We start from the raw sequence: 21,710 nt of genomic DNA, 5'->3' as shown, positions 1-21,710 counted from the left end.
GCTTGGGCTGCAGGCAAAGGGAGTCCTGTGACCTGCAAGAAAGGGAGGTTTATGGACACGGGGACAGGAGAGAAGGTGAGACACGAGAGCGACAACACACAGGGTGACACTTTCATGCTCGATGGGGGGTTGATACGGACAGGCTCAACACAGCACCCCCTAGGACAAATTTTTCCCTTGCAATTCAATGATTTTAATCTAGGGCTGGGGCCATGCGGAGCAGCTGCCCAGCAGGTGAGCTGTGCAAGGACAAAATCCACCCCGAGCTTCACACAACACAGCTCCACCGAGCACAAAAATAGCAGCTCTTTCCCCAAAGAGCAAGGGAAATATTTGCATTTTCTTTGGACTTGCAGCCCAGGATTATACCTTCCAGGTGCCTCTTCATGCAAGCAGCAGCTTGTGCAGGAAGAGCTTTCACGGCCGCTTCACATTTGGACGTGAATGTTCTTAATCCTCAGCTCTATGAAGGTAATTAAGGCATTAATTCCACAAGGTGCCTAAGCGGCCGCGCAGCCCTGACAAGGTTAATGGAGCCCAAGCATTAAAGTACCTCACTAGACACCACAACCCCCAACAACCCGGTCCCCGGTTCCTCAAGGTTGATGGTGGTGGCTCCGAGATGGATCAACAGCCCGTGCGGTACCACACCATGGATCTGCCAGCAGGAACCATCTCCTCCAACAGGAGGGAAAGACAGACCTGCTTTATCACTCTTTTTTAATAAAAGAGGCAAGATGATGGTTGTCCAGTGCCATAATTAGATACAAAAATATTCATTAATTCACCAGCTAACTAATTCACTCAGGGAAAAAAAAAAAAAAGCATCAAAGTGATAGCGTGTGCCTTTCCTTTTTCCAAGGAAACCTAAAATAAAGTGCATGTTTTATTCAGTTTGCAAAGTTTCTTTTGAAGCGGGTTTAATCTCTTTCTAAAAGAGCTGTAGACGGAGCACAAAGCGGCCACCTCATTTTACGATCTGGATGCAGGACCCTCTCAGCACCAAATTCATTACAAATTCAGCACTGGAGCCACTTACTGGAGAGCAGACAGCCGGAATTGGAGGATTAAGCTGGCTCCGAGGCCAATTCTCAGCAGCGTGGTGCTTTTTTGGCCCCCAAGACATTTTTCTCACCGACAACCCAGAAGAGCGGCCGACATCAACACGGTCGCATGGGAGACATCAACCCCACAGCTGCAGCCCAGGATCCCATGGATATTGAGGGCCCAATGGCACAGGGACCCTCCAAACCACCACAAGCCATTTAAGCCCAGCATGGGATAACTCTGTATTCCCAAATGGCCAAGCCTGCACTTCACCGAGGGCTGGATTCCCTTGGATTCCCCTGGATTCCCTCCCAGCAAGGGCTCCATAAGGCACCCAACCTTCCCACTAAAAACAGGTTTCCACTAAAAAGCAAAGAAGAAAATATATATTTGCATGCAGGCATAAAGGAACTTGTCTCACAGCATTCCAGGTGTTAAGTGACGTTGGCCTCAGAGCCATTTGGGACAAGCTTGACGCAAACCTGTAAGATTTCCATGAATTTGGCTATTTTCTGCTCGGCCAGAGAGGCCGTCGCCTCCTGCATCAAGGCAGGAGTTGCTGGAGGGGCTCGGGGCTTCGCCAGGGGCTGCAGAGCGCACGGAGCGCCCGGTCCCAGCACAAGGAATCCTGGCCGGAACGTTCCGGAAGAGCCGCCGCCTCCGCGCTGCCACAAGCAGAACCTCGGGGTACAAACCCACCCCAGGGAGCTAATGCAGCAGCACGGAGGAAACTTCCCACCGCAATACGCGCCCGCCGCCGACATCCTAACGTCGGGGTGGAGAAAATCTCTGCTTTTAGCACCGAGAAAGTCTGCACACAAGCAGATCCCCTTTTATCTGGGGTTTGCATTCAGCAGGTTTCGCATCACCACCTCTCTCCTCGCTGGGGAGGGAACGGGTGCACCAAATACAGCTTTCAAAGAGGTGTATTTTTAGTTTACAAACCTGACAGCACATCTGCAGCATAAAGTGTTTGCAACAGTCCTATTTTTCCCCTCTCACCCTGCAGTTTCTAGAGGAATATTTAACAGCATCCGCTCCAGACCAGCGATCCCCTCCACTGCTGCACGTTTCAGTAACGTCTCTGCCCTGCTTGCAACAGGTTTATATCCAAAGGGGACACTCACAGGAACAAGCCCCGGCACCAGGAGCTTGCACGGAGCAGCCCTCGGAGCTGGGAAGTGGGAAAAGCTTCGCCAAGTGAATCATCATCATTCCCCACCCCAGCGATAAACACAGAGGCTGCACGTTGCGTTTAATCCAGAGCAGCTGCATTAGTCCCTTTAGGGAACTAAAGCCTGAGGAGCAGCGCTGTGGTTCTGTCTAAACCCCGTCGTTGCCATTCTGGCCAGGCAGGAGCCCTGTCCTGTACATACAGATCACAGAGAAAAATTTAAAAATGCCCCTGCAGGTGCATTTTTACCCTTGCTCACCAGGCATCCCAGCAGGATATCCTGCTGTAGGATATTTTAATCACACAGACTGACGTGGCCACATAACTTGCAGCAGCTCCCTTTCATACAGGTGCAACGGCCGCATGCGCTCCGGGAGGTGGAATGAGACCCGGAATATTTCCATACAAAGGCTTTGGAAATCAAATCAAGCCCAAGCCAGGGAGGCGGCAGCTGGCAGCTTGCTCCCTTTATGTCTAACTTTGTATCGAGCTGTTCCATAGCAAGACAAAATGTGCTGTGAAAAAAGAGGCCGTCACCACCTTGCAGCTGGGGACACGAAGGCAGAAGGGAGTCTCACTTGTCCAAAGTCACCAGAGCTGCCAGGACAACAGGAGAGCCCAGGCCAAACCATGCTCTAACCACAGGGTGCCACCTTCAAATTAACACCACCTCCACCACAAGGTGTTTAAACCACACAAGCAACCGCACGGCCCAAACCATCGGGTTTCCACAGCTCCGTTTTGTACGGGAGCCCTGCTCGAGCGTGGACAGATGTGAATGTTTCACATTCTTCTTCCGACTTCCTCACCTTAACCCGGCATGCAGGAAAAGCTGCTTTTCCTCTCGCGGCGGGTTAGCCTGACGCTGCGGGAAGCGATGCTGCTGTTTACGCGCAGGGAAGCGGATCCGCAGGGTCGCCGCTGCGAGCAGAGGAAGCCCGGACGTGCCGAGACTCGACCTCTGCTACTAGTAAAATCACTGCGAGGCCAAAGGCTCCTTCCTTTTCCACGTTTGCTGTAAACATTTTGGTATGGAAAAGCACTGCAAAAACTAACGGAGCTTCAGAGGGACGCTTCATCCCGCCAGGGCGCATCGCTGGGGCCAACTGTGAGCAGGAAATATTGAACTATCCATGAGCCTCCCCGTACGGCGACCAACGGACTCCTAACGAGCCTCAGGTAGGAATACGCGGAGAGAGAAATGGGGAGCTGTTAATGACACAAAGCAAAGCCCAATTGCTCTGCTCTTGCCACCCCTAGGCCAGGGCGCTGCTCCTGCCCCAGCAGCAGGGACTGGAAGCAGAAACCTCGTTTGCCATGTGCGGATTATAAAAATAAACAAACTGGAAAAAAAAAAAAAACCCACTTGGAGAGGTCCCTCACTTCTTGCAGTTCTGCTTCTCCCCCACTCCAAGTCGGCCTCATTTAACACTTTAAACTCAGCACCTGCCTGCATGTGAGATGCGAGTTAAGAGAAGTAATGAAGACCATGTAGGAGCCCCTCTGGAGGCCGAGCAGCTCCTGCTGCTCAGGTTCCTGCCCGACACTGAAGCTCTTAAGCAAGGGCAGCCTTACCTCATCCCACTCGGAAGCGAAGGACGGCGACTTCTCCAGCCTCTTCTTCCCGGTGCTGCAGTTGGAGAGCGATTCGCTCCGGCTGCCCATGGCATCGTCCTCCGTGGGGGAGCAGGTCAGCAGATCGGAGTCCGACTTGGACAAGCTGCGGCTGAGCTTGAGCTCGGCTTTGGGCTTGCTGCCCGCGTGGGCTCGGCCCACGGCGCCGCCCCTGTCCCCCTCGGCCTCGGGGCGCTGCGGCGCGTGGGCCGTGCCCGGCGCCGCGGGAGCCGCGCGCCCGACGTGCTGCACCGTCGCGTAGAGCGCCTGGGCGCCGGGCTCCGGAGAGCGGCTCCGCGGCGGCGGCGCCGCGGCCGCGTCCTCCAGCGGCATCGCGGGTGGGCGGCCGGGCCCCTCGTCCCCTCCTCGCTCCGCGGAAGGGACGAGCCGGAAAGGGTCCTCGCTTATCTCGCAGATGGGGGAAGAGCCGTGGAGCAACCCGGAGAACTGCTCGGGAACCGCGATGTCCGGCCCGTCGGCTGAGTCCTGGCTGCGGCCGCCGCTGCTCCGCCTGTGCTCTTGGAGGGGAGGAAAACAGGAAAAAATATTAAAAACAGGGAAGCGGCAGCAAAATCCCAGCTCTTCCCCTGCCCCCCCTCGGCGAGGGAGGGAGAGATAAAGCGAGAACAGTTCAGCATTGTTCCTAGAGCTCAACTTGTACCCAAAGTCGTGGCATTTATGAAATTCCAAACACTGGCCTGATTTATGCAATCTGGCAGCTCTCCTTGTTGTTTTATTCCTGTTAACACTAACTATCAGGCCTTGCTATATAAGGCTAAGAGAAGTGCTAACTATATCCTGCCGAGAGAGCAAGCGAGGTAGGAGCCGCGCGGCCGGAGGCTCCTGGAACATTTGATACTTTTCCATGAAGGCCAGAGTGTTATTTAGAGCTCCCGCCTTTTGGCACCAGCTGCGGGGTGGGAAAACTCCTGGCCTGCAATCAACCTGCAAGGTCCAAAATCCTCTCCCTCCCCCAGAGAAACACAACTTTCCTCCCTCACAGTTTTAAACCTCTCCTCCTTCCTCAGGGGAGAGGAATAAACAGTTTATGCCATAAAAAAAAAGTCTGGATTGAAAAGCTTTTCTCCTAGGAGCTCTGCACCAAACGCACCACGGTGGGAGCTGCGAGCGCTGCCGGCTGCCCCAGAAATACGACGCCGTTTCGCCGCTACCATCGCACTAATGTCTTCAATATCAGGTACCTGATAAATAATTCCCTGGATAAACCATGGTAACTGCCTGATCGCAGCTGCCAAGCACGTGCATCCTCACCCTGGGCACACACCGTGCGTGCTTTCTAATTGCAAAAGCAAGACTCCGGGCAGCTGGGAAATACAACTTTTGTTTATCAAGGCTTCCTATGCCGGACTGTACCTGCTTGCAAGCGTAGTGGCACAGAACCATGTTCCAGGCCAGGGACAAAAACACATCCTGCAAAGGAGCAATAAAGCAAAGCCCCCCAGTAACAGTGGGGTTATCCAGAAATGCAAGAGGAGGTTCAACTGCAAAGAGGCATTTGGTGGGTTTCTGACGCAGCAGGAGCTCGAAGGCCTCTTCGTTTCAGCGGGGCAGAGCACAGTAATGAATTTTAGCTATCTCGAGCCGCAAGCAGCTTATTGGCAAGAGCAGCACAATGAACTCATGCGTCCCAGGCCTCCTCTCGCGCGAGCCCTCGCCAGGTCAGGCCCAGCACGTGTGCACGCAGCGTGTCCTCCCGCCGCGGCTCCGCGTTACTCATTCCTCCCCGGGAGGCCGCTCGGGCCGGGCGCTCGGACGTTGCTCACGGCCACGGCTCTGCGCTCGCTTGGCGGCCTCACCGCCACCGGGGTTAAGAGAGGGCAGCGCCGCGAGGGTGCCCGGTGATCCCGGCTCTTGTTCTGCAGCTTACGGGTTAAGAGATTCCAGCACAAGGAGACGGTTTTGGGGCGTTTTTCCGCCGTGTCGGAGCGCGCGCAGCACCGGCTCTGGTCAGGGCCGGTGGGGAGGCCCGGCCTCCACGGCAGGAGATGCCTCTTGGATCCGTGTCACCTCCAGCAGGTCTCAGGGGGCAGCACCTTCTCGGGCAGCCTCAGCATGGGTCTCCGTTCAGCTCTTTTGCTCCTGCTGTAACACCAGGTGGAAACCTCACTGCTGCTCAGCCCTGCTGCGCTTGCAGGACGCACCCGCACGAAGGAGAGGTTCCATGGGGACACTGCCCGCATTGACCGGACAGTCACATCAAGCTCAAGACTTTGGCAGCTTCCACAGCCCTTCTCCTCAACCCCTTTCTTTCTTTAAAGAGCATTTCTTCCATGCCCCAGATTAACATCTAGTGACATTTCTGCTGGAGGCGGAAGGGCGGCTGGTAGGAGCTCACGCCGCGTGCTGGAACGCCTGGGCCCGGCCAAAGCGCTCCAAACTCTCACAAAAGGGCTCCTGTTGTGCAGAAATCAGGCACCCGATTCATCCTCTCGAGCCAGTGCAGAGGCACTGGGAAGCACAAGGCCGGAGGAACGGCTGAAGCAAGGGTGACAACGCCTGCATGGAAGATGCGAGCATGGGATGCAAGGACCAGCCCCAGGGAGATGCTCCCGAGCACGCGACACAGGCTGTCCTGCAAAGTGTAGATAGGGGAGCGTATGTAGGAGTCGAAGAGCAATCTTGTTCCTTTACCGACAGGGCAGGAATGCAGAAGGTTTGGTGCCCATCACCCCTGCAGCTGGGAAGGCCTCCTCAGGCTGCACCTCTTCCCCATCTCCAGGTACAGACCGTACCTGTACATTCCAGCTACACCCTGTACACTTCCAGGTACAGACCGTCTGCTTCCCTGCTGATTCAGAGCTCCCCAACAGCAGTCTGGTGATTCCAGGTACAAAACACTTCCCCAAAAGGGTAACACTAACTCAGGGATGCTGCCTCGGGCAGTTTGGTATCCCTGTGTAGCACCAGGATTTTGTTTCATGCCCCTGGATTAGGAGAATCAAGCTGCTATTGCAGCTGCTTTCTGCTGAATTTCCCCAACCAGTGAGGGCATATGTTGGCCTCACTTTTTGCCTACAAAATGTTTCCCATGCTACATGATGCCAAAATTTGTGAAAATAGGAGCATGAAAATCTATGTCCGGTGGCACAAAAGGCCAGGAGCGAGAGGGATGCTAGCCTGCAGAGTGTTAACTTGGAAGCACCAAAATAACCTTCAATTGCACAAAGCAGAAGCACAAAGGCTCATTTAGAGCGAGGTACTGTGTGCCAAATCCAGCAAATTGCAGCGTGCACATGTTTTAGTCTCATCATCTCATTTGTTTTGGGCAGAGTTTATCCATCAAAAGCTACCTGAACTTGTGATCATTGGTACTACCCCCTTCCTCTCCCTTTAGGAGAGATAAAGCGACATCACCACTGAAGTTGGATTAAAAGGACCCATTCTCCAACGATGGCACAGCCTAGGAGAAGGCAGGTAGGCTGTGGTTCTGCATTACTATTTGATGGCAAATCAAGAGGTTTCTAAGCACTGCACGCTTTGGTTGCACCCAAGTCTCCCCATGGATATCCAGGGATAACCACTCTGCGGTTCCACGGCCAAACTCTGGCTCCATAAACACATCTACTTTCCTAACCTCTCCATAGCACATGCTTGTTTTATCATTGGGCCATTTCAGATATATGGTTTAGAGCACAGTCACAGAGCTGGTTGAATCAGGACAACCACAGAGGAAAACTCCAGCAGGAGGAAGGGAAGGGTAGGAAATTCACATCGGACTTGGTGTGAAAGCAGCACGACAGAACCACAACAAGTGTTGGTTTCTAATATGTATCAGAAGGAACCAAGTCGATCCTACCTGAGGCTGGTTACTGCTCATAGCATTTGTGGACATCAGAGCTCAGAGGTTCTTTTTCCATTCACCCTCCATCCGTTTTTCCCTAAATGCAGCCGGAGTTGCAGCCTGCTCCCAACCAGCGCTCACACTGCCCCTCTTGGCCTCTTCACAAGTCACGTTACAGGCTCTGAAAGCCCTGACGTCCCGCTCGAGATTGCGCCTGGTTTCCTTTACCAAAGGAGATGGAAAAGAATTTGGCTCCAACCACATCTGCTGCTCTGCCCAAAGCACGAGGCCAACTGCTCCCTGCGCTCCAGCACGTGACGGCGACGTACACAAAGGGCAACCAAAGCCCGGCGGATAATGTCACATTCATCCAGCCGCTGGATACGAGACAACTCGGAGCAGGACGGACGCAGGCAGCGGGCACGCAGGGAAGGCACCGCTACAAACAGCACCGGGAGCTCTGCCCCGGGCTGCCCGCTGAGCCCTTCTCAGGAGCCCATGGCACTCGTGTGTCCCTCCCACCAAAGGCTCCTCTGGGACAACCTCTCCAACCCAAGCCCTGGCTGCAGTTCTTTCTTGCTGTAGATTGGACAAGATTTGTCTCAGGCTCCCTATGTGGCCAAAGAGGCTTCCTTCAACTTCTCCATGCAATGCGGCTTGCGGTGCCTGCAGCACTTGGATCTTCTGGAGTTTGGGGGGGAGATGTGCACCAAGAACAAGCAGATCCAATACCTTGCTATTATATTTTATCACAGCTGTAGCTATAATGCACCTTCCCTCACACTAAACAAACCTGGGCACCACGGCAAGAGAAAGCAGCGCAGTCAGGAATTGCACTGAACAACCAGCAAGAGCTGCAGGAGGATTGAGCCTGGAGGCTGTTGATCCAGCGGCTCCAGGACTATTCCTAGTCAGGGCTGCAAAGCACCGAGCTGGGCAGCATCGCGGCTTTGCCTCGGGCACCAAGGGGCTTTGGCAAAGGCTGGTGGGAACGCAGCGACCTCCTGTGCCCTCCTAGACCGGCTGGGAGTACAGCAGGACCCACGGAATGAAAGCGAGCACACTGCAAAAAAAAGGGAGAAAAGAAAAAGAAACGAAACCTGCAGGTCTTACAGGCGAGTCAATGAGGCATCACACCGAGGCCTCCCTATACTCTGGTCATCCTCGAGATGAAACGGTTTCCAGGTTTAGAGTCCTAACCAAATCCTTCCAAATCCCTGCTCAGGACATTTGAATAAAGCAAACGGTGGTTTCTCCTCTAAACAAACCTTTTGTTGCTGCTGTTGACGGAAAGCCAGAAAGCCCAGTGACAGCCAGACGTGACAGACAAGGTGTTCCCAGATCCTCTGTAAAGCACAGAGGTCCCTGTGGGAGCAGAGGGCTGAGCACAAGTGCTAACCCGGCCATAGAGTGAATTTTCCGGCAGTTGCAGAAAGCGGCTGGCTCTCTGTGTGCTTATTTTCCTCTTTTGTTCCTTTACATCTCAGATTAGCTCCACGAGGCAGCATGTGCTGATTTGGGGATTGCAAGAGAAGGGCCAATCACCGGCGGATGCAAACATGCAGCGCCAGCAGCTCCGCGGATCCGGCGGCCGGAGACACAGGCGGCCGCGCGCCGGCTCCTCCGCCTGTTGCAGCGGCACCGCAGCCCTCCCCCTCTCACCGCCTTTATTTTGACTGCGCACGAGACCTGTTGATTTTCCCAATTAACATCCCGGGTCTCTGCGATCTCAGCTGTGAGGAGGGCAGTTTCTCTTCCTCTGCGTACATTTTGTATGGGCACATTTAGTCCTTTTATTCTTCCGTTCTTCTTCAAGGGGAAGATAACCAGGAAACAAAACAACTGCAGCACAAATCCAGCTGTCCCACCCCACGCAGAACTTCAGCTCCTCTTTGCCCTCTACATTTTCATTAAAACACATCTAAACAAACCCCTCTACATTTTAGATGGTCACTTACCTTTCGTTTTTCTGTCCAATGCAACTGGCTTTTTAGTTTCTGCCGTAAGCAACAGCTCATACGGATGCTCCTCTTCCTCAGTTCCACTTCCCCTGCTCTTCCTTCGTGCAACAGAGCCCTAAAGAAATACAGCATAATGTAGTGCCCCACAGAGCGACGCTATTTATCCCTGCTGTAAAGCACAAGGCCTCTTTATGCCATGGTTCAGACACGGAATTGGCAGAGGCGACACCTTCACTGCAGTCCAAAATGTAATACTCCTTTTTTCAAAGCAAACAAACGGAAAAAAGCCCTTGATATTCCAGTATTTAGGGCTGCCCACAGCTTTCTAGCAGCGCCCAGCTGATTAACTGTGCAGGGTCTGCAGACAGCCTGGGGCAAAAAGAGCTGAGCGCATTATTCCTGTTCATCCCAACTCAGACTTACTGTTGCTATTGGAATTTGCTTTGTCATTCATTATTTAGTGCTGGACCTATTAGGACACGGCTGCAAAAAAAAGAATCCCCAGAATCCCTCCCACCTTCCCATGTCAGGCCCGGCACTTTTAAGCTTGGGATGCAGGGTGTGTTTAGAGCTAGAGAGACCTCAGGCAAAGCTCTGGAAAACCGTCGTTCCCACGCAGGCAGGGGTGTTGGATCCAAACGAACTTGCTGCAGATGACCCAAACATGGGCTACCTGTGGCCAGGCAGTTGTCAGGGAAGCTCACAGGCACCCAACATGCGCAGGGAGCCAAGCCCTCCATCCCGGAGCTGGGGATGCAGCCACGGGGCTGCACGGGGCTCGCTGCCTTCCAGCACCATCTCCTGGCTGGAGCTGGGCAGGCGAACGGCCCCGTGTGCCCAAGCACAACCTGGCCAGTGTGGGGTCAGGTCCAGGCTGGGAAGTGATCCTGCCCGTGTAAGGACAGGGAGGAGCCGGTGGGAATGCCGCAGAGCCGGGGCAGGGCTGGTTTCCCACACGTGCTCCTGGGGCTGCTGCTTCCAGACACTGCCCTGGGCTCCACCAGCCTCTCCCCAGAGCAGGAGCATCAGAGCTGCTTCCAGGCCAGGGCTGCACCTACCTACCTGCAATCCAGCCAGGAGCCCTAGGAGCTGCTTAAACCATCTTGGAAGGACACAGAGGAGTCAGCAGCACGAACGTCCTACATCCGTGCACTGCGTCGGCACGGGCCCAGCTGGCTTTTCTATCAGCTTTGCAACGGGAGGAAATGGGCCATGCCCAGCAAAGAAAGCATTTATCCTGCCTGCTCCAAGTAGGAGCTGCCAAGCAGGTCGGCTCCTTTGCAGGTGACGGGGATCATAATGAGCAAATTAAGGAAAAGCTCCTGAGCAGATGGCGCCACAAAAGCAAAGACGGTAACAGTGGGTCACAGGCTCCTGCCAGACTTCTTGGAAAAATACTGCACCACAGCAGCCTGTCCTGACAGCAGGAGCTTGGACCTCACGCCAGGCATTAGTGCAGTCCTAGGACTCCTGCACAGGAGGGTTAGCATGCTGTCCTCTTGCAGATGCACTGCCCACATGCAGGGACTGCAGCTCCCCAAACACATGCAAGCCTCAGCCTTCACTCTGCAAACCTCTGAGCACCTATCCCGAGGCTGGATTATGCCTTCTTTTCCCCATCTCTCAACCTTCCAAAGCTTACTCAGTTTCAGGTTTGAATTCACTCAAAACATCAACATTAAACCTGCTGTTTGCTGAAGAGCTGCGTTCGCTTTGCAAGTTCTGCAAGCAGGTGTAATAAGATCATGTAAAACTTCTGATTTATCTTCTAATCGTTTATACCTCTTGGTTTGTACCATCCTCCACTACGACCAAAGCCTAAAAAGAGACTCCCTAATGAGCGTGTTCTGCAAAGTGGACTTAAACCCAAACGCTGGACACTGCTTTGAAATATGCTATTTTAAAAGGTAATGCATGGGGTTCCTTTCTCCTCACCCTGCCAGAGCTGTAGGCAAATCTGCTAGAATAATCATGGTGCCTTCCTTTTGTCTGCACTTCCCTTCTGGAGATGAGCAGTAAACAAATGAAATTGAAGTTCAGTTTGACGACACAGACTCATAGTCAAATCCAGAAGGTTTCTGCTGATAGGGAAAGAAGGCGCTCAAGGACCCTGCAGACAATCGGCTCTTTGGCATTTTTTGTGCTAACGTTTTTCCATGATGAAAAGTTTAAATTTTGTTTATGCACATCTGCTTAGACTGATAGCTCTATCTTGGCAAGAGAATAAAAAGATTACTTTTATAATTAGTTTGGCCCAACCCAGAACATTCAATGACTAAGTGTCCTGGCCCTAACGTGAGCCCGGGTCCCGAGGCAGGCGGATCAGGGTGCTGCTCCGGGATGTCTGCAGCGTTCCCCAAGCAGAATCCTGCTTCTTCGTGCCCAGCCCAGCAGCAACATGTACCATGGTGAGACATAATGGGCAAGTTGCAGCGCTACAAAAAGGAAAAAAAATCCTTTGGGCTATCAAATAAAAAGCTAAATGGCTTCTCCCCTCCTGCATTTTTCTTAACATTTTGTCCGAAGTTTCTTATGGGCACTGAGAGCTGATAAAGGAGGAAGATTCAAAGCTCTTATTAACATCCATGGGAAAGAAAATAATGCAATTCGAGCCAGAAGAAGGATTTTTCTTCCCATGCTTTTCCAGCCTTCCTCCCATCCCGGCTGGCATCACCTAAAGCCAATGAGCCCTGGTGCAGGCAGAGCAGCCCCAGAGCAGCAGCAAAACCCTCCAACCAGCCCCAAACAGCCGCATCGACACGTCCAGGAGGCCGGTTCCAGGCAGCGACGCTCCCTGCGTATAATTCATGTCGATGAAATCGGTTGCAAATCAAGATGTCCCCAACCACTCCGCGCACAAGCCTCTTTGCCAGCAAGATTTACTTTAACGGATCATGTTTCCAAAGCCTCTAATGGCAAGACAACACAGCAGGTGCCCTATAATTAAATATGGCAAGATAAGTCAGCAGGAGCAGTCAATGCGCGTTTCCCTCCCTCGTGTTTATCTTTATAAAAAGGCTCCACTTTCCAATTATGTGGTGACCCAGTACCCAACACTCCTCCGCTCAGAGCCAGCTGTGTGCCTGGTCCCCAGACACTGCAAAAAAGCAGTTTAACAGCAGGAAGAGAGCAGTCCACAATTCCACGTTTTGGATTTTACTGCTTGTTTTGATCAGAGCTCTTTATATACAGCTGCTTTATTAAAGCAGCTCTGTTTCCTTGTATCTGTTGCCATCCTTCAGCAAACAGATCACATTTGCACTTTGGAGGAACTTGAGCAAATCAGCACATTCAAAGCCAAGCATCTGGTGAACTAAAGTTTGCTCTGACAGCTAGAGGCAAGAGACACCTCACTTTTTACATGCATCTTACTCCAAGACATTAGATTTTTGAAAGAGCAAGGAAAAACCACAAGATCATATTTTGCTTTGAAAATTTTACTGGGTGTCAGGAGAAGTCTCCAAGACACATTTGTGGTTTCCCCATCCCGCCAGGATAAGGGCCTCTCAGAGAGCCTTTACATGGGAGGTTCATGGCAGGTGAATAAAAATGAGCAGTAGGAAGCCTAGGAGCAGCAGTGCAGCACAGGAGAGCTTTAGCTTCACCAAGCAGCAGTGCACGCACACACTGACCTCTGCAAAAGATGTCTTTTCTAAAGGAAGAATCTCAGGAGTTTAGTGGCCGAGCCCCGTTCAACTCCGTGGAATCCACAAGCCCGTGGATCTGCTCCGACTGGAAGCCAAGAGGAAACATGAACAGTCCCCCGGGCTTCGGTCTTAAGTGAAAACGCACTTGGTGGGATCGTTACAAGTGGGCGGTAGCCCTGATTCAGAAAATCTCTTCCTAAGGGAATTTCCAGCCTCGAATGGGAAAGTAAGGCTGAAGGTCAACGCGGAGGTGCCCTGGAAGAACCGCATAAAGGAAGTTCCCATGGCGAGTGACAGCAGCGGTGCCGAAGTGAGAACGCTCCACATTCCCAGCCGGATTTGCAAGGGAGGCAAGAACACTTTCAGCTCCTCCCAGATGATTAAAACTCCTGTTTAAACCACTCCTGCTCCTATCAGCCATCCCAGATCAATCCCACGTACCTCGCAGGAAACGCCATGGCCCGTCTTCCTCTCCGCATGCTGCTCCTCCTCTTCATCAGGGGGTGGCTTGGCCGGCGGTGGTGGACGCTCTCTCTGCAGATCAGAAAACCACCATTAATTACCTGGTTTTACAACTCCCACTGACTCTAGAGCCACTTTGCTGTGAACGCAGTGTGGCAGAGACCACCCCAAATTAATCTGGGTAAGAGAGCAGCTTAGTCTTAACAGCAAAAGGGTTTGGAGAGCTTGGTAATAGCTGCTATCCTTCCTCTTCCTCGCCAGGATGATGCACAACAAAGCCCATGACCTTCCCTGCAGATTCATGGTACAGCACGGCAATAATAAATAATAATAATAATACAGATCACCCACCTCTGACCACAGCGGTAACACTGCAAAGAGGCAGCTCAGACCCATGTGGGCACCAGCTAAATTTTCGGCAGAACAGAGCAGCTCAGGTGGAAGGTGCCATTTACAGAGCTTTATGGCCTCGTTCCTTAAGGCACTTCATTCAGACCCAGACTAGGATCTCTGGGACACAGCACTACACAGTAACTCATGCCAATGCGGAGAATGGGACCACTCATCGCTTGTGTCTTAGTGAAACAGTAAGAGGAATAAGTAATTCCAGAGGCACATTTTGTAGTGAAAAATGCTACGGAATCACGAGACAGTAGTGCACTGCGCTCCTCCAATACCCCAAGCCCGTCCACAGGCAGTTAGGGCTGAACTATCTTGCCTAGCTGCAGATCTAAACACATCCCTAAGCAATCACTCACCCTACAATAGCTCCATCTAATGACAGCTGAGCCGAATTGCTCATTCCAAGCAGCTCACCCAAATTCTGGGACAAATTCCAGCAAGGTCCTGGAGCAGCTCCCTCTTTCTCCCTTTTCACTGCAGCTCACTCTCTCATCCTTTGTTTCTTAGGGTACAGATGAGCTTATTCCATGTCAGACACCATCTAGCAGGACAGTACGTGGCTGGATTTAAGTCAGCAGGATGTAGGTAATGCCAGGATAATGCATTTGTACTGTGTGCCCAGAAGTTTGCCTGAAATGCCTGTGTGCTAAAGCTTTTGTGTCCCATTTCTGTTACAGCTGCCAGTGTAGTACAGGAAGAAAGATGCACCTCGCTAGACCTGGAGGAACCAGGCTTAGAGCATCACCAGCAGTTTTACCGTTCATTGCTGCTTTGCTTTCTGCCCACTCAAAAGAAAAAAAAAAAAGAAAAATCAGAGGAAAAGGCTTTCTAAAAACACGCCGCAGAGCAGCCCTGCAGCTCACCCAGCACATGCTGCAGGGCCAGCAGCCCATCTGCAGCACTGCCACCGAAGGCTAAGGAGGTGGCAGATGCACCTAGCAGAAAGTGAGAAAGACTTTGGAGACAGTTTTGGTAGCTACATGTTGCCTCGTAAAGCCTCGAGTACCCTCTACAGATCTCCAGCAGTAACACACAGACGGCTTCAGCTGCCAGCTGCTTTACCACAGGATCTTCTTAAAGGTATTTTCTTTGGAGCCTTCTCTTGGGCAAGGCAGAGTGAGAGATGAAGCAAGAGCTACAGAGCAGAGCTACGTACCGGCCTGACTCCTGCTGCTTTAACACCGCTTGTCTCCACTTCTTTATTCACGGACTCCCGGTCGGAAGATCTCCCGCTGGCAAGACTGTCCAGGGAGTGGCAGGACGTCGCGTTGTATAAAGCTTCATACGGGCTCTCCTCTTCTGGGTTCACATCGAAATCGATGATCAGTTCCGTGACCGCCTTCTCCACGTCACCTGCGAGGACAGGACGGGACACAGGACTGCATCGCTCGGGGCTTCCACCCTCTGCAGCCCAGCCCTTGTGGGAAGGAGCGTCGGCCACTGCCGCCTTGCGCGGACACCTACCCTGAGACACCCGGCACACGGGGTCAGTGGCAGCAACAAGTGGTACCTGGACAATCTTCTCTGAAGATTTAGCACTCTTCTTCCCGATCGTGTAATCTGCAGTGAAGTGGGGTGACACACACGTGAGGGCACTTGAGTTTTAGGTCTGCTTTAGCACATGGTGTTTTCCTCCCTTGCGAATGGAAGCCCAAAGTGTCAGCTGATTAAGTTTCCAAAAAGTAAATGAGGTACATTACTGAGTCTTTCAGCTCAATTCCCAAAATAGAAGCAGGCAGCCTCTTTAATCACTCGCTCAAAGTCACAAGAGCTTTCTGAACCTTTACAGAGCCTTTAATAAGGAAGCTGCCAAATTCTTGGATAGATGCAACATCAGGGAACAGATTACCTCAGATGTCAAAGATACAAGCTACACTGCTATGCAGAGATGTATAAGGCAGAAAAAAAAAATCTAGTTTTGGTCACCTAACCACAAATTTTAAAAGGCCAGAAACATTAAACTTATGTGAATCAAGACAGACACCAGCAAAGCTCACTCCACAGGAGCAAACTACCAGCGTTCACCTGCCAGGACCTGAGTTTAGGTCAGTCTCTGTCTTCAGTTTCAGAATTGAGGGAATACCTACCAGCCTCAGAGGCAAAGCTCAATTAAAAGTCTGCAAGGTGCTTTGAACCTGCGAAGCTCTCAAATGTTAAGCATGAATAAAACACACCAGTCGAGGACGCTTCTGATCTTTCTCCCCACAGCCAAGAGGAAACTGAGACAGGGTAATTACAAGGTACGAATGCAACTAAGATGCCACTTGTCATTCCCTAGCTTGGGCAGAAAAAAGAGCCAAGCTGTTTTATAAGTCTGAAATAATCAAGGCCTTTTCTGCAAATCTCATTGCAAAATCCATGTCCAGGCTTTCCAATGAAGTGGTAAGTAGGACATAGGATCAGTGGATGACTATTTGCCTATATAGACATATTAGAGTTAATCCAAATTGCTGTACTTTCTATATTCCTGTACTTTCCACAAACAGATTTTGGGCTACCCTTAATTTTAATTAACTTATAAATTAACTTAAGCAAAACTCAATTAAGCCCATTTAAATTGTAAAAGCGATGCCACACACTGTAAGCAAGCAAACTAATCCCCCTTAAGTCCATTCCTGGAAGCCCTCCCACAAACATGTGCTCTGGAGACAGTCCACCACTAGGAATTTAAGCACCGTTTCTTCCAACACCCTTCTAAGGATCCCACCAAGTGACCCAGTGTGAGGCTGCTTTGCTTTCAGTGCTTTCCAGGACCACAATAAAAAGGGAAATCCTGTACTTGCACGAGCACAGTTTTTGCCTAAACCTTCCCTTCCTGCTCACCGATGCTACGGCACTTACCTTCAATGAGAGCTGCTATATGTTGGCTCTTCTGAGAAGGAAGTTCCCTCACAATTTCTAGAGCTGTCAGGCCTCTGTTATCCTTTATGTTCACATCAATACCTATAGCAATAGGTGTAGAAATGGCAAAAGCAAGAACATTTTCTAATTACATGCAAATTTACCTCTTTAATCAATCACAGCTTACATTTGCCATCATCACCAGGAAGGAGTTAAAAAAAAAAGTGGTTTCCTCGAGTGCTGTGAGAAGGCATCACTGTATTATTGCTTCGGAGGGGGATCAATCTCTCACCTGCAGCCAGCAAGATTTGTACCACATCTGTCTTGCCAAACAAAGCAGCTTCGTGCAAAGCACTGCCCTTTTCAGTCTGCAAATCAAATGGAAAATAGCATGAATGTAGACAGTGGGGAATGGGGATGGAGGAGCATTGTAGAAGGTTACAGAAGTGATAAATATTTTGCATCGTATATAAAAAAGGCAACAATATCTACAGTGAAACCACCCACACCACTACACTAGTTTGGAAGTGAGGTGCAGGCTCAGACTAAAAGCCAAGATGGACCTTTCTAAGGCTTCAGGAGGGATCATAGAATCATAGAATGCTTAGGGTTGGAAGGGACCTCTAGAGATCATCTAGTCCAACCCCCTGCACACACAGGGTCACCTAGAGCACGTGGCACAGGACTGCGTCCAAGCGGGTTTGAAGATCTCCAGAGAAGGAGACTCCACAACCTCTCTGGGCAGCCTGTTCCAGTGCTCTGGCACCCTCACTGTTAAGAAATTTTTCCTTAAGTTCCTGTGGAATTTTTGGTGCTTCAGTTTCCGGCCATTTCCCCTAGTCCTATCAGTGGCCACCACTGAAAAGAGACCAGCACCATCTTCTGTGCTCCCTTCCTTGAGGTATTTATATACACTGATTTATATACACTGATCCCCTCTCAGCCTTCTCTTCTCCAGCTGAACAGGCCCAGCTCCCTCAGCCTCTCCTCACAGGGCAGATGTTCCAGGCCCCTGATCATCCTTGTGGCCCTGCGCTGGACTCTCTCCAGCAGCTCCACATCCCTCTTGTCCTGTGGACCTGACAAAGACACGAGACCCCACCACACACAAGTCAGTGATGTGGGAGCACCCTAGTGACAAGTGGCTTTAGCAAGGACCCCTCCAGGAGGAAGGATCTCTACTTTTCCCTGACACTGGTACACAGGTCCTCAGCTCCCAGCAAGCTGTGCAGCCCTTGACCCACGTGGATACACTAGACGATACCTGATAGTTGCTATCCATGCCAGCATCCAGGAGGACGTGCACTACAGCCTTGTGACCATTCCTAGCTGCCAGGTGCAGCGGAGTGTGTTTCTTGGTGTTGCAGCTTAAGAGGTTGGGGTGGGCGTTCAAGAGCATCTTCACAACTTCCAGCCTCCCGTAGAGCGCGGCCAGATCCAGGGGAGTCTCGAACTTGTTGTTGCGCATGGTGGGGTCCGTGAGCTCCTCCAGCAGCACCTTCACCACCTCGGTGTGGCCGTACTGGGCCGCGCAGTGCAGCGCCGTCTCGTTGTCGTTGTTCTGCAGGGTCACAACCGCCCGCGCGTCAGAGCGGGGGAGCCCGGGGCCGCTCCGCGTCCCGCTCCGACCGTTGAAGTTTAAATGCAAAAACAAGACAAACAAGCAGACGGGAAGCGGAGAGCCCGGGCTCGAACCGGAGCCCGGGTTTTCATCCTGTCATTTCATCATGCCATTCACCAGGCACAGATATCCCCTTACGGATTCATCAACCAACCCACCCAGGAAAAGCCTGGAGGAGCTTCACAAACATTCAGAGCAATGAGCTTTGCTCATACATGGGAAATCTATTCTGTGGGAAATAGCTGCTGTATTTGGGTAGCTTTCAAAGCGTTAAGGTCAGAAGCAAGAGACCATACTGACATTTAAGGGACTTTTGAGCCGTATTTGGATTCCCATTAGTTCTGCTAGCTCTCAGGGAAAGCCACCTGCTTTATCTGTTGGCAGCAACCCGCAATTTGGGGCATCAAATCAAGGACTGCAGTAGGCAATAGGCAAACTGCAGCATTAATTCTCCCTGCTGTAGCTTAATTGTCATCGTTTCAGATTTAAACTTCAATTGTTCAGAATCCTACTTATCCTGATTATAACAGTCATTCCACCTTGGCAGCGCTGCAGCTTGCAAGCTGGTCAGAGTAGAAAGAGGGTGCAATAAGTCGCATGCAGTTTGTGAATTAAGAGGTTATTGAGCAAGGCAGATAGATCACTCCAACAAGCCTTTCATCGTCAAGGCCTCGGGTCAACCAGCAAGGAAAAAATATCCACTAATAATGATAATACCCAAGCTACAAGTGAAAGCCTCCACAGCAAAAGCCCCATCCAGTTAACGCATGCAGCATCTCTCAGCTTAAAATCAGCAATGCAAAGTATTTAGGGACAAACAACCTAAGCATTTCATTTCCAGGTGCAAAATATGAATGCTGCCAGATTCCAAACACATTTGCCTTTTTTTTTTTTTCTCCCCCCTTTCAACTCCAGTTCACCTCAAGCTTCTAGTTTCACTACTGTGAACTATACAAGGAGGAACTGCTGTGCAAGGACTTGGGAAACACTTATCTAGGGATTTAATAGGTCCTTACAGACTTTACACACTTAAACTTTTTTTTCGAGAGATTCACAGCACAGTTGGTCATTCTAAGGACAGATCCCATTAAAAGGGAAATGTACTTATTTTGACAGGTAAGAAGCATTGCTCTAGGAGCTCTGTGACTGTGCACACTTCTTTGGATTGCACTTTGCAGGACAGGTCAATATTTTGCACCATTTCACAAACAAGCTACAGAATTTGTGTTCTGAGAGGACTTAAATCCTGTTACTGTGTTAAGTCCTGCCAGGGATTACAAGGGTCGTGCATGCAAACTCCCCTCGGGTTCTCGGGGATTTGACTGCATCCTTTTTCAGCCACGTGAAAAGAGCCAGGGAAGTGGGAGGCTCTGGAGAGGCTCCCCAAACACGGCTGGGATAAAAGCCAGCGCTCCGGAGGCCGGGAGCAGCCGCGTGCAGCGCCGGGGGCTCGGAGGAGGCACGGAAAACACGGCGTCACGTTAGCAGAGAAGTCACAGGGAAGCAGCAGGCGCCACACGTGGAGCGGCCGAGGCAGCCACGGTGAAGGAAGGGACATACAAGTGGACAGAAGTTACTGCAGAATAAAAGTTGGCACATAAAATACACACAGGGAGTGGAAAAGGGGAGAGAACGGAGAACTACAGAGATCATCACACCTATGGTTCTGCTTATCCTGCTGCTCTCGAGGTATTTAGCAGGGCCATATGTAGCATAGTCTTATTTGCCAGGGAAAGCAACTGGGGACTGGTCACCAGGTGATAAAGTGCCTTGAACCTTCTAGCAGGGGCTTCCCCCATGGCAGACTGGGCCCTGCAATTCCTGCTCTTGCATGAGTCCTCCTTGTCTCCGTTTTGGGAGAGCTTTGAGCAGTCAAAGATCCTGGAGCTCTTCCGGGGAAGGCACATGGCCTCCCTTCCCCATAGCCAAGCACAGAGCAGAGGGGAGCCTCAGCTGTGAGCACAGGAGCTCCAAGCTTCGTATTTACAGGAGATGCAAAAAGGATGGAACAGGGACAGTGTGAGTGCCTCTCCTCCACGCGAGCGCCATCCGAGTCCTCAAGCCCTGGTCAGTGGATACCCCACGTTACAACCCTTGCAGATGCTCATCACACACTACAAGGGAGCTCCTTACGGCAGCTCTGACAGCAGCTGCGCTCCTCTTCCTCACAGGGCTTCGCTCCAAGAAAGGAAGCCCTAGACTTTGTAAGTTTTCTTCCCAAACCAAAAAAAAACCCTCCACAAGCAATGGAAATTGCCTGTTTTACCGGTCTAGTGACACGTCTGATACTGAAGCCCTGAGCACGGATGTCCCTCTTGCATCCACTGTTGTTTCACAGTTAAAAGATGAAGTAAAAACCCAAACTTGTGCAGAAGGTGACACCTAAGGTGACACCTAAGGCATGTCACAAGCTTCAGGCCCAAAACAGGCCAGAAGAGTGTGCACGAGCAGCCCTGTCACCATCTCCTTCCCTCCTCCTCCTCCTCCTCTCGGGGCACACACGAGTGCCAGTAGTGCCTTATTAGCAAGAATAGGGATCAACAGACCCCCTGCCTTCCTCCAGGCGCCCGGAGCCAAACGCACTAATACATTTCAGGAAAGGAAAACGATCCCCATATGTCCAGAAAGCTTTCGGGAGCCCTGCAGGTGGGTTTGCTGCCCAGGCCCATTTGCAGACTCCAGATGGTCGGCTTCCACTCTCCTCCGCGGCCCATCTAGATTTCGAGCACTTTCAACCCAATCTGCATTATTCATTTGCTTCTAATTAAAAAAGCCAACGGTAGGTTGTGAAGCGCAGTTTGTTTCTCCTTGAGCTATGTGGCAGCCTCCTCCGTTTCGTGTTTGCTCAGCTCCTTCGTATGGATTAAACAGCCAAACCCAAGGCAGCAGAATGAGCGCAAAAAAGCTACTTCTCCATCTCTTTGCCTAAACTTCTTGCTTTTCAGAAGTCCTTCAATACATTTTGTAGGGACCAGATATTTAACAAAAGGTATTGAAGGGTATGCCAGAAAGTTAACTATTTCTCCTGCTTTTAGGAGGGTAAGAAGCTTCTGGCTTTCTTAGCTTTTCCTAAGCAGGATACCAACCTGATTTGTAGCCAGGCATATATAAAATGCTTTTCCCTCTTCTAAATTTCTGC

General features: G+C 51.3%; 1 protein-coding gene across 5 annotated transcripts in view; it reads right to left on the bottom strand.

Annotated features, from left to right (window-relative positions):
- The window catches only part of ANKS1A (ankyrin repeat and sterile alpha motif domain containing 1A), a 69,553-nt gene that overhangs the window by 25,056 nt on the left and 22,787 nt on the right, over positions 1-21,710 (bottom strand). For all 5 annotated transcript variants that reach the window (XM_088534459.1, XM_088534456.1, XM_088534460.1 and 2 more), the window contains 8 exons: positions 18,215-18,511; positions 17,243-17,318; positions 16,951-17,052; positions 15,574-15,669; positions 15,266-15,462; positions 13,687-13,779; positions 9,596-9,713; positions 3,797-4,353 (listed from right to left, as the gene is read on the bottom strand). In XM_088534459.1, the coding sequence (XP_088390585.1) occupies positions 3,797-4,353; positions 9,596-9,713; positions 13,687-13,779; positions 15,266-15,462; positions 15,574-15,669; positions 16,951-17,052; positions 17,243-17,318; positions 18,215-18,511 (1,536 nt within the window). The remainder of the gene's footprint in view (positions 1-3,796; positions 4,354-9,595; positions 9,714-13,686; positions 13,780-15,265; positions 15,463-15,573; positions 15,670-16,950; positions 17,053-17,242; positions 17,319-18,214; positions 18,512-21,710) is intronic.

This window comes from Tinamus guttatus, unplaced genomic scaffold (genome assembly GCF_059628265.1).
Source record: "Tinamus guttatus ecotype Peru unplaced genomic scaffold, ASM5962826v1 Tinamus_guttatus_pri_ptg000563l, whole genome shotgun sequence".
Classification (NCBI taxonomy): domain Eukaryota; kingdom Metazoa; phylum Chordata; class Aves; order Tinamiformes; family Tinamidae; genus Tinamus; species Tinamus guttatus.
The sequence above is the reverse complement of the archived record's forward strand: the minus strand, read 5'-3'. Positions and strand labels throughout refer to the sequence as shown.